Genomic DNA, 17,830 nt, shown 5'->3' on the forward strand with positions numbered 1-17,830 from the left:
GAGGGTTAGAATCTAAATAAAGGGTTCAACTCCTACCAAATTACCTGACATGTTTCTCTGCAAGACAATGACCTTAGCTGGCCACTCGAGTGTCTTCATCAGCATCCCAAAAGGATGGTTCAGGTTGCAAGAGCTACAACTGACGATGCCTTCCAGGCTAATGGGAGGGGGGCTTTCCTCCACCTGCCTCACCTGTCTGCTAGGTAGGAGAACAAGAGCCAGAGAGGTGTGTGTATGAACTGAACCGGAAGAAGGCTGGAAGCTGGAGACACAGACTTGCTTGCTCTGAACTGGATCCAAAACTGTGACTAATGGAGAAGCAAGATCTGTTTTGGAGGATTAATGCTGTGCGCCTCTCGATCCTATTCTCAGGTTGCATTTATGTGTAAATAAAACCCCACATCCCAAAGACATTGCAGTCACTGGTGATCTTCACTCCAAGGAAACAGAACCCATGTAAAGGCCTGGAACCCCTGGAGTCGCTTTCCACTGGGAGATTGGAGTACATGCAACAATACTGATTCACCCTGCACCCAAGACATCATTGTTGGGTAAAGCTGAACCTCTGACAACAAAGGAGAAGCCACAAAACTCACACACAAAACTGTATCATGAAGCAGGTTTCCAAACCTACCCCCAAGACTCTGTGGAGCTCAGGAAAACCTCGGGCGCTTAGCACCAACAGCGGATGCTTCCAAGACAAGACCTGGCCCGGAAATGCAATCCAGACTCATTTTTACAAAACCAGGGGGCAGGGGAGGGTGTGGACTTACACTGCACTATGAGCTGCACCAGGGCTTCCCTTGGCTTGACGTTAAATCCATTGTACTGGCTGGTCTGACACCTGTAAGTCCCCGTCATCTCCCTCGAGACGTTGACGATCCTCAGGATCCCATCGTAGCTCTCCATCTGCATAGTTCCATCGGGCATGGGGACCTCCTTGTCCGCCCTGGACCAGAGGATGATCGGCTTGGGCTTCCCGGTCACCTGGCACTGCAGCTCAACCGTGTCTCCTTCCCTGGTCACCAAGGGCGACTTTTCTTGCGGGACTGTCAGATTGGGTGGAACTTCAAATGGGGGCAAAGGGGTGGGAGAGAGAAAAGGGAGGAAAGAGAGAGGGGGGCAAAAAAGGGATGATTAGTACTTCACTGCATATGATGCAAGCATAGGATTGCTCTGTCCGTCAGGACTTACAACATTATATATATATATATATATATATATATATATATATATATATATATATATATATATCATATGGTTGAAACTGTGCCAATTAAATGCAGGGGGGAAACTCTTGCACCGGGTGACCCAAGTGGAATCCATGCAAAAAGTTTTTAATTTCTCTGCCTTGCTTGCTAGGCTAGGGACGGTCTTGTGGATAGTTGAATGGCCCTGTGAGATCCCGTGAGAGCATCACAGAGTCTTGCCCAATAAGCAAAGCAGAGAACTTTTAGTTGTGGAGGGGGGGGTATAGCCTGGTTGGCGCACCTGCTCCAGTAGGCATGAATGCATATATGGGGGCAGTTCCAAGGAGGCCGTTTTTGCATATCCGCACCATCCCCAGAACATAACACCCATGAAAGATGCCATTGGACAGAAATTATCTGGGCTTTTGAGAATTTCACATGAAGCAGGACAAAGAGGGGAAAAGTCCCCCTCGCAGTAGACCAACCACTGTGCAGCCCATCTCCCTCAATGTCTGCTGCTCACAGCACCAGAAGTGTGGGAAATTAGCAGCCAAACCTAACAATGCATATTCTTGCTAGTTAGCATAAGAAGGGGTTAAGGCCACAGAGCTGTACTGCTGATGGGCAGAGACTCAGACCATAGAAGTGTAATTGGTAGACAGGGCTCTGCGTGATGTCATTTCCCCTCCTCTCTTGAGCAGGAAGAATCAAAGAAGTATTTCCTGTTCCTTTCCTCTCTCTTTCTCTTTGACCAGCGATGGGAGTAGACATGGATCCTACTGTTCCATCTCAACCACACGCCTCAGGTCTGTTTATGCGGTAAAGATTTTCCCTTCATTTATTTCCCTGCTGTTGCTGCTGAGAACAAATGCAGGACTATGAGTAAATAAATCATATTTTAAACTACTTCTCAGCCTGTTGTCTGAATCTTTGTTAAGCAGGGAAAGAAAAGGGGGAGGCAGCTCGCTTCTCAGCTGGGCTTAATTCGCAACCTGTTCCTATATGCTTTCCATTTTTCCACTAAGGATCAGACTTTAAACTCTTCTTAGTGTATGTTCAGCCCACACACGTTGGCACCTGGAGGGATAAATTGCCATTAATATATCCTCTCCTACCTATTAAACATATCCCACAAGAAGTAGATAAAAAGAAGTGGAAAAATAATAACTTACTTTTCCATTAAAACAGGTATTTGTTTTGCAGGCACAATAATATTGAAAGGTGTTTAAAAAGTTTTAGAAATGATTGGAGGATGGATGGACGGTTGGAGGTTGGATGGCGGCTAACAGATTGAGGTTGAATCTTGACAAGACAGAAGTATTGTTTTTGGGGGACAGGAGATGGGCAGGTGTGGAGGATTCCCTGGTCCTGAATGGGGTCACTGTGCCCCTGAAGTCATACTGGACTCTCCTCCAGAAGGCGCAGGTCAATTCTGTGTCCAGGGCAGCTGTTTATCAGCTCCACCTGGTACGCAGGCTGAGATCCTATCTGACTGTCTTGCCAGAGTGGTGCATGCTCTGGTTATCTCTCGCTTGGACTACTGCAATGCGCTCTACGTGGGGCTACCTTTGAAGGTGACCCTGAAACTACAACTAATCCAGAATGCGGCAGCTAGACTGGTGACTGGGAGCAGCCGCCGAGACCACATAACACCGGTCTTGAAAGACCTACACTGGCTCCCAGTACATTTCCAAGCACAATTCACAGTATTGGTGGTGACCTTTAAAGCCCTAAACGGCCTCGGTCCAGTATACCTGAAGGAGGGTCTCCACCTCCATCGTTCTGCCTGGACACTGAGGTCCAGCGGCAAGGGCCTTCTGGCAGTTCCCTCCCTGTGAGAAGCCAAGTTACAGGGCACCAGGCAGAGGGCCTTCTTGGTGGTGGCGCCTGCCCTGTGGAACGTCCTCCCACCAGATGTCAAAGAGAACAACTACCAGACTTTTAGAAGACATCTGAAGGCAGCCCTGTTTAGGGAAGCTTTTAATGTTTAATAGGTTATTGTATTTTAGTGCTTTGTTGGAAGCCGCCCAGAGTGGCTGTGGAAACCCATAATAAATAATTATTATTCTGAATAAGGTTTGCTGTTTTTAAGAAGTCTCGGCCGAGCCATTAATTGCAGCCTAGGAATTTACTCTTGCCATGATTGCAATGGGCACATTTATTTAAAGGTAACAAAAAACTCCAGCGGTTGCTTTCGGAATGAAGAGAAGGTTGTTTCTCTCCTTCCCCGTCAGACTCATCCGGAGAAGGGAGCAAAAGCACCGGGAAGAACAGGCTCCCTTTGGTCTCTTGAAAGTGTGACATTCAATTAGTAAGTGCATTTTGCAGATAAAAAGGTCAGTCAGAAGGAGGAGAGGCCACCCTGACCCGCCACTTCCTTGCTCAAAGAGCTTAACACAGTTTCCAACTGTGACTCACCCTGTACGATAAAAAGGGGGGGGGGGCAGAGAAAGAACCAACTTCTCCAGATGCTTAAAGAAATGACTCAGAACAGGAATCCTGATGGATGTTCTGCAGCAACCAGCCTGTGCCCTAACTTTTGGCGAGGTTACCCTAGTTGAAGGTAAAGGTAAAGGACCCCTGGACGGTTAAGGCGACTATGGGATGTGGAGTTCATCTCGCTTTCAGGCCAAGGGAGCTGGCATTTGTCCACAGACAGCCTTCCGGGTCATGTGGCCAGCAGGACTAAATCACTACTGGCGCACAGAGGACTGTGACGAGTACCAGAGCGCACGGAAACGGTGTTTACCTCCCCGCTGGAGCAGTACCTATTTATCTACTTGCACTGGTGTGCTTTTGAACTGCTAGGTTGGCAGGAGCTGGGACAGAGCAACATGAGCTCACCCCGTCGAGCAAATTCGAACCACTGACCTTGCGATCAGCAAGCCCAAGGGGCTCAATGGGTTAGACTACAGCACCACCCAAGTTTCCTCCTTTGACCTTTACCTAGTTGAAGAGGAGGAGAGGATGGGATAAGCTGTTTGAAAGTCAGATGATGATGATGATGATGATGATGATGATGATGATGATGATGATATCATCATCATCATTATCATCACTTGTTTATTTAATTTGCAAAATTTATATACCACTTGATTGTAAACAAAAGCAGTTTACAAAAAGATAAAAGAAGAAAATCTGGGCAGGCTTGTCTAAAAAGGAATGCACTGGAAAAAGCACCGTGAAGGTGCCTGCTTGATCTCAATAGGCAGGGAGTTCCACAGATCAGTTTCCCGCTAATGCAGAACTGGTACCACGTGGCAACTGCCAATTCTGCCAATTGAAGCGATCGAGTGGGCACATGTGGAGTAGGGAGATCTTGTAGGGTTTTGCCAAGTCAACTCCCAAGAAGCTTACAAAACAACTTTCAGAAAACAAACAGCCATACAGTATATTAAAAACCTTAAAACACCCAGAAGTCAGGAGAGGGCTGCTGCCCCATCACATCATCATAGAACTGTAGAGGAACAGGAGTTTGGAAGAAGAAGAGACTGAGAGACAATGGGAAAGCCTTCTTCATATATCTGAAGGGCTGCCCCATGGAAGATGGAGCAGGCTTGCCTTCTGCTGCTCTGGAGAGTAGGACCTGAACCAATGGATTCAGATGACAAGGAAGGAGAGTCCAACTAAACATTAGGAAGAACTTTCTGACAGTAAGAGCTGTTCGGCAGTGGAAAGGAGCCATCGGAAGGTGGTGGACTTTCCTTCACTGGAGGTCTTTAAAAAGGTTGCCATCTGTCAGGGAATCTTGAGCTGAGATTCCTGCATTTCAGGGGGTTGGACTGGATGGCCCTTGGGGTCCCTTCCAACTCAACAATTCTATGATTCTGTTATTTGAAATACACCTGGGGAGTCACAGAGGAATGTGCAGAACAGATCTGGGGGCATGTGGGGAGAGTTGGAAGTCCCACTGCAGAAGCAGAAGTCATTCCACTCACGCAGTGACTTAGCGCTACTTGGGATTTGATATATATATTTGTGTGTGTGTGTGTGTGTGTGTGTGTGTGTGTGTGTGTGAATTGTTGGACATTATGGAAATGTTTCTAAATATCTCTTTGCTATCCCTGCAAGTCCAAACAGTGATGAGTAACTCTCAATGACCTTCACATGCACTTGGAGTTTGCTGTGCGATTGTGATCAAGTTCTGCCCTCTAGACGGTGTTGATGACTAAGAGGACACCCAAGGAGATTGGTTCTACCTCAAGGCTTTCTTCCTCTCAGCCCTTTCTCCATCCATCATCGCCCATCCATCACTGCCCGAGGAAGTTATGGAGAGCTTTCAGGTCCGACCTTCTGATGGATGCTTCTGATATCTCCAATCCCTCTTCCAAATGAATCCATCACAACTAACAATAATGCATCGGTTACTTTCTGCTGGAGAAGAAATACGCCACTGTGTGGAACGGCCCGGCGGCAACCCGGCGAGACGGTCACAACACAGCCGTGTCCGCCACCCATCCATCATGCCATGGACATCCAATAAGACCTGTATTCACACTACACTTCAACATTTGGGTCTTGCTGTGAGTAATGAGCAGCTGTGTTGTGCTAAAGGAAAGAAGGATGTTGGCAACCCTGAGCAAAGTTACTTTAGGATCCATGAACATTGCTCACATTCTGTCTTATATTGATTTGAAATCCTAGAGGAGGGGTGGGGATTCTCTTGCCCGCAGGCCCACCAGAACTGATAGACTGGCCAGCGAGGGTGTTGGGGGCAAATGCCCACCTTTCCAGGGCCTGACATATTGTGTGCGTGCCTGTAATGAACTTGAGGGGCGGGGTCAGCCTGGATGATGCCCTGAGTTCCTTTCAATTCTCAGAGCACTGTACCCTGCTGTCAGCTGGTCTAGATGCAGGTCAGCACTCAAGATGTAGACAAGAAGAATGGTTAGCTCTTCCTTCAAGAAAACAGTATACCAGGCAGCAGTGCCTATAAAAAAGGACTGGTCCCCATGAAACAGTTGCCAGGACTGAAGCTCTCTGCCTTCTACTTCCCACTAAGTCTCCTCCCCAGCCAGATGTCTCCCAAGCAGCCTTAAACTAAGTTGGGGTGGGGCCACCGTGCCCACCGTTCTGCTACATGCAAAGCTCTCTGTGACCTTGGAGACAAGCAGCCCCTCCTTCTCTGCTTCATATCCTGAGTCTGCATTGCTTTCTGCTCTAGCTCTTCTCTCTCACTCCAGCAGGTCGCTTCTTCAGCCTCCAACCCTCCTGTCCCCCACCTTCATCCTCCGGCCTATCCTCAGTGTCCCACCACCACTGCCCAGGCTCTGAGTCTTCCTCCCCTGAGTCTTCTTCCCTGGCTAGTGCCTCCCACCCCTCCTCTTCATCCAGCCAGCACCTGACATCTCGCTTGCTCTGTGCTGGGTCCAAAACTGCAGCTAATGAAGCAGCCCACTGACACCCATTGGAGTGTCAATGTTGTGAGCTCCTCCATCCTATGCTCAGGATGTATCTATGTGCCAATAAATCCAAATATTCTAAAGACACCACAGTCTCCGCTGACCTTCATTCCAAGGAAACTAACTCCTGGGTAAGCCCAGAAACTCCTGGAGTCTCTCACCGCCCAGAGATTGGGCTGGCATGTCACACTCTCCCTTCTTCTGGTTTCCAGCAACTGGTGTTCAGAATCATTGCTGCCTCCAAGTGTGGAGGCGCAAAATAGCTACGATGCCTAGTAGTTATCAATAGCCTTGTCCTCCATGAATCTGTCCAGTCCTCTGTTCAGGCCATCCAAGTTGGTAACCATCACTGCCTCCCGTAGGACGCCAGTTCTGTTGTCTAACTATCAGCATCATGAATTGTCGAGTTGGAAGGGCCATCTAGCCCAACCCCTGGAAATAAGAACCCAGGAAGCTCCCTGCAGGATCAGGCCAGTGGCCAGGATCCAAGCAACTCCTCCCTCCTGTGACTGGCATTGCTGCCTCCGACTGCGACTGAATCTCTGCCCCCCTCATTGTCCAACCCCCCCCCCTTCTCCTTCTGGTGAGTCAGCAGCCTGACTTCCTCGAAGTTGTCCCAGGAGACGTGTTACTCATACCACAAAGGACCAGGAGACTGTGGAGAGACACTCATTCCCAGGACACAATGTCTGCTTTACAGGTCAGGGTGTTTGGCTTTACAAAAGCATCAAACAATGGGAGCGCCTCTTGCCTTTCAGTCCTCAGCTGAAAACTCACCTCCTCTTCTTTGCTGACACCTCCTTGGTCACCCTCCCAAAATGTTAATCTTTCTTAGAAATCAAATCTAAAGCTTCATGAGCTCTTCCTTCCTCTCCTCTGGTGCTCTGAGTGTTAAGTAATAAGCAGACTAAATTATGCTGAATTGGGGCCTACGCCAAGGTGCTTAACTTGCAGAATGCATTCTATCCACAGGATAGAATCCATATCAATAGAGTAAGTGGCCTTACACACCCTCCAACATTTCTCCGGTGAAAATAGGGACGTCCTATGCCACCCCATCCAACTTTTCTCCAATGAATACAGGGGCGTCCTATTCCACCCCCTCCACCATTTCTCCAGTGAAGGAAAAGTGGGACATTCCAGGATCCAATCAGAAACTGGGATGGATTCTGTGATTCCAGGCATGGAAATTTGGGATACTTGGAGGGTCTGGCCTCATACGGAACCAGACCCACTGGTCCACCTAGCTCATAACTAGCTAGGGTTATATATATATATTGTAATTGTGCAAATCTGTTCATGTTGTAAGTCACCTTGGGCATGGTTTTAACAATGAAGAGGTGAGACAATGATGAATCCCACCCCAAATTAGCTCCTTTGATATGTGCCCTTGTTGAAATGAGTGGTGGGGCGAAGGTTGTCCATCACTCCTGGAAACCTAACGGAGTCTCAAGGCTCTGTGACAACCGTGCCGCTGGTCTCCATTCACTGCCCACCCACCTGAATCTCCACAGTGGTGGAGGGGTTGGAGCAGTGTTTCTCAAACTTCCTCAGTTGTTGTTGTTGGACTACAACTGCCATCATCCTTGACCACTGGTCCTGCTAGCTAGGGGAAATGAGAGTTGTAGTCCAAAACCAGCTAGGGATCCAATGTTAGAATGATGTTAGAATGAATTTAAGTGGTTTAAGCAGCAATGTTTTAAAGGTGTATGAAAAATGGATTACTAACAGGTGAGAACTCAAAGTTATATTATATTAAGTTAAAGGATTAAGATAAAAACAAAGAGGGAAAGAAATTGCTGAATCAACTAATTAAATTGGAATACAAAAAGGGAGGTGTGAGGAGGTCAGGGAAGCAAGGATATGAATATATGATATGGAAAGATTGATGTGTTTTCTTTTTAAATGTTTTTTATTTTTTTCTGTATTTTGTATTTTTGTTTTGTTTTGTTTTCTATTCTTTTTACTTATGTAATTTTTCCCCTTTGAAAACTTAATAAATATTATATATAAAAAACAAAAACAAACAAAACAAAACCAGCTAGGGATCCCAGCTTGAGAAACACCAGTAGAGTGTTGGTCTAGGAGCTGGGAGCTCACTGGGTGACCTCGGGCCAGCCCCTGCCTCTCTCAGCTTAACCTAACTCCCAGGGTTGTGGTTGTTGTGGGGACTGAATGAGGAGCAGCTGGAGGAGAACTATGGACGCCACCTTGAGCTCCTTGGAGGAAAAGTTGGGTTATAAATGCCATTAATAAATAAACATTATGTCAGGGAGCTGCCGTCGGCTCAGAGGCGAGAAATAGAAGGGCAGTTGTGTTACAGGGAGCCTCCAAAAATCTTGCAAAGCAGTTCCTCTTCCAGGGAGGAGGAAAGCCCCACCTCCAGTGGGGAAGAGGTGCAAGGACCAGAGGATGCTGGTGAGAGCCTTAACACCGCTCTTTGGCAAGCCGGACAGGAGGGAAACACGCCCTTGCCATCACCCATCCTGCACTAATAATAATAATAATAATAATAATAATAATAATAATAATAATAATAATAATAATAATAATTTATTATTTATACCCCACCCATCTGGCTGAGTTTCCCCAGCCACTCTGGGCGGCTCCCAATCAAGTGTTAAAAACAGTACAGCATTAAATATTAAAAACTGCCTTCAGATGTCTTTTAAAGATAGGATAGCTGCTTATTTCCTTCACATCTGAAGGGAGGGTGTTCCACAGGGTGGGCGCCACTACCGAGAAGGCCCTCTGTCTGGTTCCCTGTAACCTCACTTCTCGCAATGAGGGAACCGCCAGAAGGCCCTTGGCGCTGGATCTCAGTGTCCGGGCTGAGCGATGGGGGTGGAGACGCTCCTTCAGGTGTACGGGACCGAGGCCGTTTAGGGCTTTCAAGGTCAGCACCAACACTTTGAATTGTGCTCAGAAACATACTGGGAGCCAATGCAGATCTCTCAGGACCGGTGTTATGTGGTCCCAGCGAACACTCCCAGTCACCAGTCTAGCTGCCGCTTTCTGGATTAATTGCAGTTTCCGGGTCACCTAGAAAGGTAGCCCCACATAGAGTGCATTGCAGTAGTCCAAGCGGGAGATAACTAGAGCATGCACCACTCTGGCAAGACAGTCCGTGGGCATGTAGGGTCTTAGCCTGCGTACCAGATGGAGCTGGTGGACAGCTGCCCTGGACACGGATTTAACCTGTGCCTCCATGGACAGCTGTGCGTCCAAAATGACTTGCAGTAGCTTGAGGCACAGAGAGGGGAGGAGATGTTTGGGCGTAACAAAACTCTTATGTTTGGGGAGGTCCAAAAAGAGACCACTCCCGGATTCTGCTAGCGATTGAGCCAGACATGAGCTTTGGGGCTCTTCACTGTAAATAGTTTGCACCAAAATAAAGCCTGAAAATGACAGGTCGGAGTCCTTCCTGGTTACTCTCGAGCAACCGCAACAGCCACCTGACACATTATCTCTTGCCTCCAATTCTGGCTGCCAAATCAGTCTCCATCAGTGACGGAAATGCCCTCACCTGTGCTGCTGGAGATGTTGACATCGATGCTGATGTCCGAAATCCCCCCGCCCTTCAGGGATGCAACACAGGTGTAGGTCCCAAAGTCCGTGAACTTCAGGTCAATGATATCCAAGTTGGTGGTGCCTGGGGAGACATCGGGGTCCGTCTGGGTGATGACCATCCTCTCCGAGCTGCGCAGCGGCCGGCCGTTTTTGAACCAGCTGAAGGTGAGCTCCTCGGAAGGGACCGCCTCCACCTGGCAGGAGATCTTGACCTCCCGGCCGATCTGGATGTTGTCGTCTTTGTGATACGGGTCAGGTGTAATCCAGAACCGCCCTTTCTTCAAGGCTAAAGGGAAGAGAAGCACAAGGTGAGTTGGGCGGTAAGGACCGCTTTTGATTCACTGCACAGGTGAGACCAGGAATGCAGGAACCTGCCAATTTCTACTTCTCACAGCTTTTCCAATTGGGCGGTCCACATTTTTTCAGCAACTTGCAACACAAGTATAAAGTTTCAAAAGCTGCATGAAACTTTGATGGCAATTTAGTGCAAATTTCTCTTAATGTACACATTTTTTGTATGCACTTTTGACTAATGTGCATATTTCTTCAAACTGCTTCCTTCCATATAATGCATTCATGAGGCTTTCCCCACTAATACACACATTCTTATGCACCCTTTAATACACATTATTTGGTTGGAGAAGCGTTTTGCAAAATTCAAAGGAGTGCAGATTGCAGAGGATAACAGTGTGTTGGGTTCATGGAATGGTTTGAAATGCTGGAATAAGGTCGTTTCTCATTAAAACAATGCAGATATAACCCAAATACCTAAAAAACCACCTCCTTCCTTAAAGACTCTCTTGGGTGCTGAGATAGGCAGAGGGGGCCCTTTTGGTTGTTCCTCCACCCACTGAGGCTTCAAGGGTGGCAGCACAGGGCCTTCTCTGTGGCGGCCCCTGAGCTGGGAAACCCCTTCCCCACAGAAGTGTGTCTGACACCTTCATTGCACAGCTTCTGGCAAATGACAAATGGCTTTTGACAACCTGGGATGTATATTTTGTATGTATACTCTGGTCCATGGGGTCACAAAGAGTCGGACACGACTAAACGACTCAACAACAACACATTATTTCTGTGATTGTCAGTTACTTTAAACTGATTTTAATATTGTGCTTTCACTGTTGCAACCAAACCCTGGGGCCTTAGGTGGAAGGGCAGAGAAATAACAAGAAACAAAGTAAGATTTCTCCTCCTTCCTTAGGCGAGACACAACACCATGGCAAATCGTCAAAAAGGGAGAGCATCTCTGTTCTGTAAGTAACAGCCAATTCCCCCCAATTCTACATTCTCCTTTGGACTGAATGTGCTTTGTGTTAGGATATTTCCGTTCCACCTTAAAAGGGAGCAGGCTTTGTGAGTCACAGAGTCTGCGCATTTCCTGTTCACAGGATGTTTATGTTTCCTATTGCTTTCGTTTTCTCTCTGTGTGTCTGGAGACACTGATGCAGGCAGTCATGTTTTTCTTTGTTCTGACCAACGCTGAATAAACTTGTAAATATGCTCTCCTGCGTGCAACTTCTGCTGTGAATTATCTGCTGATAGAGTGTGCATCAGTTCCAGAATGTGGCAAGCTATTTTCTGGAGCTCGTGTCGCTAATTGCTGATACTGCGTGTCTACGGGAGATCGATGGATCGTCCGGCAGCCGGCTTGGGGGCCACGATGGACTTTGTCTCCCTGGCAGTATCCCAACACTTTGCTGTGTTAGGCTGTAGCCACGAGGCCAAGGAGAAGCAACCACTGTGCCTCCCTGCCTGGCCTGCTGCTCTCACTAAGCCTCTGGGCGTACTGAAGTTTGATGCTCCACAAGCCACCTTAAAAGATAAGCCACATTTTAAGTGCCACCCATACGATTCCTGCTCGTATAAGTGTCTCTGTTTTGCTTTGTGCTGGAAAAGTGCCACGAAGACAAAGACAGGGGCTGAACGTTTTAGCAAGCAAGCATTCAGGCTGAATGCAAACTCTGCAAGACAAATAGCAAAATGCAAATTTCAGCAGCAGCACAGACTCCGCAGCCTAGGAGAACTTCCACGCCCCCTTATTTCTCTGGCTGCTGATTCCACACCCCCTAACTTCCCAGGAGGACGAGGTGTGGGTGAAATTAGGACACGGCTGACAGTCTGTTGCCCTGGACTGATGCAATGGTGGACTGACCAAGGGGGATATTATCGCAACAAAAGGAAGAAGGCTCTAGACAAGCTCATCGTCTCTCTTGTGTCACGACACGGTTCCTACGTCATTTAGCAATTTCATGGCCGGATGTGCAGCAATGCATGCTGGGAAAGGTCTTACGAGGGCATCCATAGTTCACATCAGGACAGCTCCCTCCCCCCCCCCCGCCCATATGCATGGCAAATATAGAAATCTCTCATCCACACTCAATTGACTCTTTGGACCAAGGCTCTGGAAACCAAGCCTCCTGAGGAATGCTTGAGGGAGTTGGCTGGTCTAGCCTGGAGAAGAGAAGACTGAGAAGAGATATTGCAGGGGGGTTAGACTAGATGATCCTTGGGGTGCCTTGGGGTTCCTTCCAACTCTATGATTTTGTCATTCTATGATATGAGAGCCATCTTTAAACATTTTATTCCAGAAACTACAACTGATCCAGAATGCGGCTGCCAGGCTGGTGACTGGGAGCAGCTGCCGGGACCATATAACACCGGTTCTAAAGGATTAAGAGCTGTTTGACAGTGGAACCGTCTCTCTCAAGAGGTTGCGGACTCGCCTTCTTTGGAGGTTTTTTTAGCAGAGGTTAGATGGTCATCTGTCATGCTTTAGCTGAAGCTAGCTGGAATCATAGGTCTAAAGAAACAGAGTAGACTTGCACATGCTGGCCAGCTTCTGCTTTGCTCTTCTCAGAAGTACGTAAAGGCGAGAAGGGACTTGGGCGGCGCTGTGGTCTAAACCACTGAGCCCCTTGGGCTTGCCGATCAGAAGGTCAGCGGTTCGAATCCCCACAACGGGGTGAGCTCCCGTTGCTCGGTCCCTGCTCCTGCCAACCTAGCAGTTCGAAAGCACGTCAAAGTGCAAGTAGATAAATAGGTACCACTCCAGCAGGAAGGTAAACGGCATTTCCATGCACTGCTCTGGTTCGCCAGAAGCTGCTTAGTCATGCTAGCCACATGACCTGGAAAAACTGTGGACAAACGCTGGCTCCCTCGGCCTATAGAGCGAGATGAGCGCACAACCCCAGAGTCGTCCACGACTGGACTTAACAGTCAGGGGTCCTTTACCTTACCTTTTTTACCTCCAACTCCACAATTCTCTGATTCTATATGGAGTGCTGCTAAGTTGTAGCTTTCTGCTTCACTTTAATTGTTCCTTTCATCTTTCCTCCCTGATCATTTTAAGCTGCTTTGGACTGGTGTTTGCCTTAAAGGATTTGACACTTTTACAAAAAAGAGAGGTCATTTTAGCAGCTGCCTGCTCCACACTCAGGAAACGCCCCACCTGCAAGACTCACCCACTCCAGAACATCTTCTTAAGCAATTCCAAAATATGTCCTAAGCCCTCCCTGTGGCCAAACACGGCCCCTCCTATCCCCTGCCTCAACCAACTGCATTTCTAATGCACAAATTAAGTTGCAACTGCCTTGGCGACAACTTCTCCACGTCCTCTCGAGGTATAGCTGTGCTGGCCTTCCTCCACCCCAAGCATTCCTCTAATCTGCCCAAACATCCCTATCTTGCAAATGCACATTTAGCCCGACATGAATGGCATCAAAGGGAGCCTTTCAGCTCCCTTCTGTCAACAGGCTTTGCTGGAATACTTATGGCAAAGTCAGCCGCCTCTGAAGCGCCCACCGGGGACCCAGGGCTGCTCACGTCGGCCTCTGCAGAGGATGTTTACGGGTTTGACCATGCAAAGCCCGTGGCGTCGACCGTGGTAAGGAGCCGGCCTGCGAGACGAAACAAATTGGGCTAGAGCTGAGCCAACAATTCTCAGAAGACTGTTTCTTTCCCCCCGAGAAAATTCTGCTGAGTCTTTTTTCTCTCTCTCGCCCCCACTTTGCGATCAAAGCCACATTCACACTGTGCATTTAAAGGACTACGGTGCCGCTTTGAAACACACATGGCTTTCCCCCCAAGAATCCTGGGAACTATAGTTTCTTGAGGGTCCTGATGGCTGTTAGGAGACTCTCATTTCCCCCCTGCCAAAGCTACAATTGCAGGAGCTCCCTGGGAAAAGGGATTGGTGGTTCTGGGAGGGGAATAGGAGGGTCTCATAACAACCTGCAGTGCCCTTAACAAACTACAGCTCCCCCAGACGCTGCCCCATCTAAATCATAGAATCATAGAATCATAGAGTTGGAAGAGACCACAAGGGCCATCGAGTCCAACCCCCTGCCAAGCAGGAAACACCATCAGAGCTGGCAAAAAAAACAGACTGGCAAAACAAATTAAGAGAATCTGTGGAACTAGTGAGACTGTCAGGGGACTGACATTGGAAAAGGGAAGGGAGGCACAGGGGCCGTTGGGACACAGAGAGTCTCCGGAAATCTTGCTTCCAACTGTGGAACAGTCCTAACTGCAATAGAGACCCCCGTCTGAATCCCCAGAGAGTTGTTGCTGCCAGTCCGTGTGGGCAATACTGAGCCAGATGGAGCCACAGTCCGGCTCCGCAAACGGCATCTCCCCACGCTCCTCTCCTTCCAGACGCCAGCTCTGCTCCTGGTGGAGCTCCTCCTCCGCTCCTTAGCATTTAACAAATCCCCAACTTTCAAAAAGTGTCAGTGCAATTAAGCAGCAAGGCATTATCCTACCAGGGCATCTCAAAACTTTTTAATATCAAGTAATTACTTGGCACTTATGAGACCAGATGCATTCACATTTTCAATTTAAATGCAAATACTGCTGAAGGATTTACACAGGTTGGTACCTCTAATTTTTATAAATGCCTCTTTCTTTAAAAAAGGGGGGGGGAGAGGAGAGAGGAGAGGAGAGGGGGAGAACGGCAAGAGAACTCGATCTTTTGCAAGTGTAGCGCTACAGATGTCTCCATTCACCTGGGATCAAGTTAATTAGGTACTGTTTGTCTGGCAGGATTCCGGGGGGGGGGCATAGGTGGATTCTCTGCAGGAGTGAGGGAGCAGCTGAAGTCCACCTGAGCACAGTTCTGGCACCTCTCAGGTGGGCACCATCGCGGGCTGGCGCTTCCCCCACCTCCTTCTCGCCTATTCCTTCATGGCACTGATTCCTGGGGTCCCTTCCAACTCTACAATTCTATGATCTGACTTAGCAGAAGACAGCTTCCAATATTCCTCAGGCCCTGGAGATCCACTGCTGTTTGCAGCCTTCCTTCAGAGCTTGATTGCACCATCTTCCCCGCAACTCTTCAGAGGCGCCCTCGTGGCACGGAAAGCTTTTAACCTATTATTTAGGAATAATCATTACTGCATCCGGCTGCAACAACCACGATCAATAGGCTATCTACATCTTAATGTGGAGCTGCCTATAAAATCGACCCAGGAAATGCCTCGGCTTCTTGCAGAGTCCCGGCCTCGGTTCCCGGCTGTAAAGTGCACAAGGCGATTAAACTGAGTGGCCATTGGCCTTCTGTGTTTTTATCCATGGGCTTGTAAAGTTTCATGGGGAGAGAGATGCTCAGCACGGCAAGAGTGCAAACTTTAAACCACTTGCAAACCGCTAAAGAATGTAGGAAGAGTCTGCTGGCTGAGGGCAATGGTCCATCTCGTTCAGAATCCTGTTCTCACAGTGGCCAACCAAATGTCCGTGGGGAACCCGCAAGCAGCATTTGGGCACAAGACCCTTCTTCCCTCCTGTGGCTTCCAGCAACTGATGTTCAGAAGCATTGCTGCTTCCAACTGTGGAGGCAGAACAAAGCCATCGTGACTTTGTTGTCGTTGTTGTTGTTTAGTCGTTTAGTCGTGTCCAACTCTTCATGACCCCCTGGACCAGAGCACGCCAGGCCCTCCTGTCTTCCACTGCCTCCCGCAGTTTGGTCAGACTCATGCTGGTAGCTTCAAGAACACTGTCCCACCATCTCGTCCTCTGTCGTCCCCTTCTCCTTGTGCCCTCCATCTTTCCCAACATCAGGGTCTTTTCCAGGGAGTCTTCTCTTCTCAGGAGGTGGCCAAAGTCTTGGAGCCTCAGCTTCAGGATCTGTCCTTCCAGTGAGCACTCAGGGCTGATTTCCTTCAGAATGGAGAGGTTGAGTCTTCTTGCAGTCCATGGGACTTTCAAGAGTCTCCTCCAGCACCAGAATTCAAAAGCATCCATTCTTCAGCGATCAGCCTTCTTTATGGTCCAGCTCTCACTTCCACACATTACTACTAGGAAAACCATAGCTTTTACTATATGGACCTTTGTTGGCAAGGTGATATCTCTACTTTTTAAGATGCTGTCTAGGTTTGTTACTGCTTTTCTCCCAAGAGCCATCATGGCTACTTCATCAGTTTGCCTAATCCTCTTTTAAAGGCATCTAGATTAGTGGCCATCCAGTTTAACTTCGGTATGTGCCGCATGTAGAAGTACAATTCTGCTGCTTTGGATTTCACCGAAGAACCTTGGCTCTAGTAGGTTTATTGAGATGACCTTATTGCAGTCAGATCAACAATTCATGCTTTGCCTGATAGGCACATGAAAGGACTGAGGCTCACAGAGGTTTTTTTCTGAAACAAAATAAAAAAATTCCTGCCAGTAGCACCTTAGAGACCAACTAAGTTTGTTATTGGTATGAGCTTTTGTGTGCATGCAGTTGCATATACAGTTGTACCTCTGAAGTCGAACAGAATCTATTCCGGAAGTCCGTTTGACTTCCGAAATGTTCGACTTCCAAAGCGTTCGAGAACCAAGGTACGACTGTACTGTAATTCGTTGTGGTGTATGTACGGGGATACAGTGGTACCTCTGGTTACGTACTTAATTCGTTCTGGAGGTCTGTTCTTAACCTGAAGAGGTACCACTTTAGCTAATGGGGCCTCCTGCTGCTGCTGTGCCGCCGCTGCGTGATTTCTGTTCTCATCCTGAAGCAAAGCTCTTAACCTGAGGTACTATTTCTGGGTTAGCAGAGTCTGTAACCTGGAACATATGTAACCTGAAGCGTATGCAACCCAAGGCACCATTGTATAGGTTTTCATAATGTATTTTGGGGGGTCTGCAGGGAAATAAGAAGGAAAGAAAAGAGAATTGCAACTCACGGGAACAAAATCTTAAAAGCCTCCCCCCCCTTTAAAAATCTCTCTGAAACCCAAAATAGGGAGAATAGTTTTCCTACAGAGAACTTGGTACCCTGGAGCATATAAAACAGGACAAAGTAATCTTGTAATAATACAGTGGTGCCTCACAAGACGAAAAGAATCTGTTCTGTGATTCTCTTCGTCTAGCGGTTTTTCGTCTTGCGAAGCAAGCCCATTGACGGATTAGCGGATTAGCGGATTAGCGCTATTAACGCTATTAGCGGCTTTTAGCGGCTTATCTGCTGATCGGATCAGCTGATAAGCGGCTTAGCGGCTTAGAAAAAGGGGGGGAGGGAAAAAACCCAGCAGGAACTCGCAAGACATCGTCGTCTTGCGAAGCAAGCCCATAGGAAATTTGTTTTGCGAAGCACCTCCAAAATGGAAAACTCTTTCGTCTAGCGAGTTTTCCGTCTTGCGAGGCATTCGTCTTGCGGGGCACCACTGTACAGGAAAGGTCCCCACTGCTTAAGCA

At 48.0% G+C, this 17,830-nt stretch overlaps 1 protein-coding gene across 2 annotated transcripts in view; it reads right to left on the reverse strand.

The window, feature by feature from the left end:
• The window catches only part of MDGA2 (MAM domain containing glycosylphosphatidylinositol anchor 2), a 412,109-nt gene that overhangs the window by 123,089 nt on the left and 271,190 nt on the right, over positions 1-17,830 (reverse strand). For both annotated transcript variants that reach the window (XM_081195650.1, XM_081195649.1), the window contains exons 7-8: positions 10,119-10,448; positions 774-1,067 (exon numbers count right to left, since the gene is read on the reverse strand). In XM_081195650.1, coding sequence (XP_081051776.1) covers positions 774-1,067; positions 10,119-10,448 — 624 coding nt within the window. The remainder of the gene's footprint in view (positions 1-773; positions 1,068-10,118; positions 10,449-17,830) is intronic.

Source organism: Podarcis bocagei, assembly GCF_964188305.1.
Source record: "Podarcis bocagei genome assembly, chromosome: 1".
NCBI classification, from domain to species: domain Eukaryota; kingdom Metazoa; phylum Chordata; class Lepidosauria; order Squamata; family Lacertidae; genus Podarcis; species Podarcis bocagei.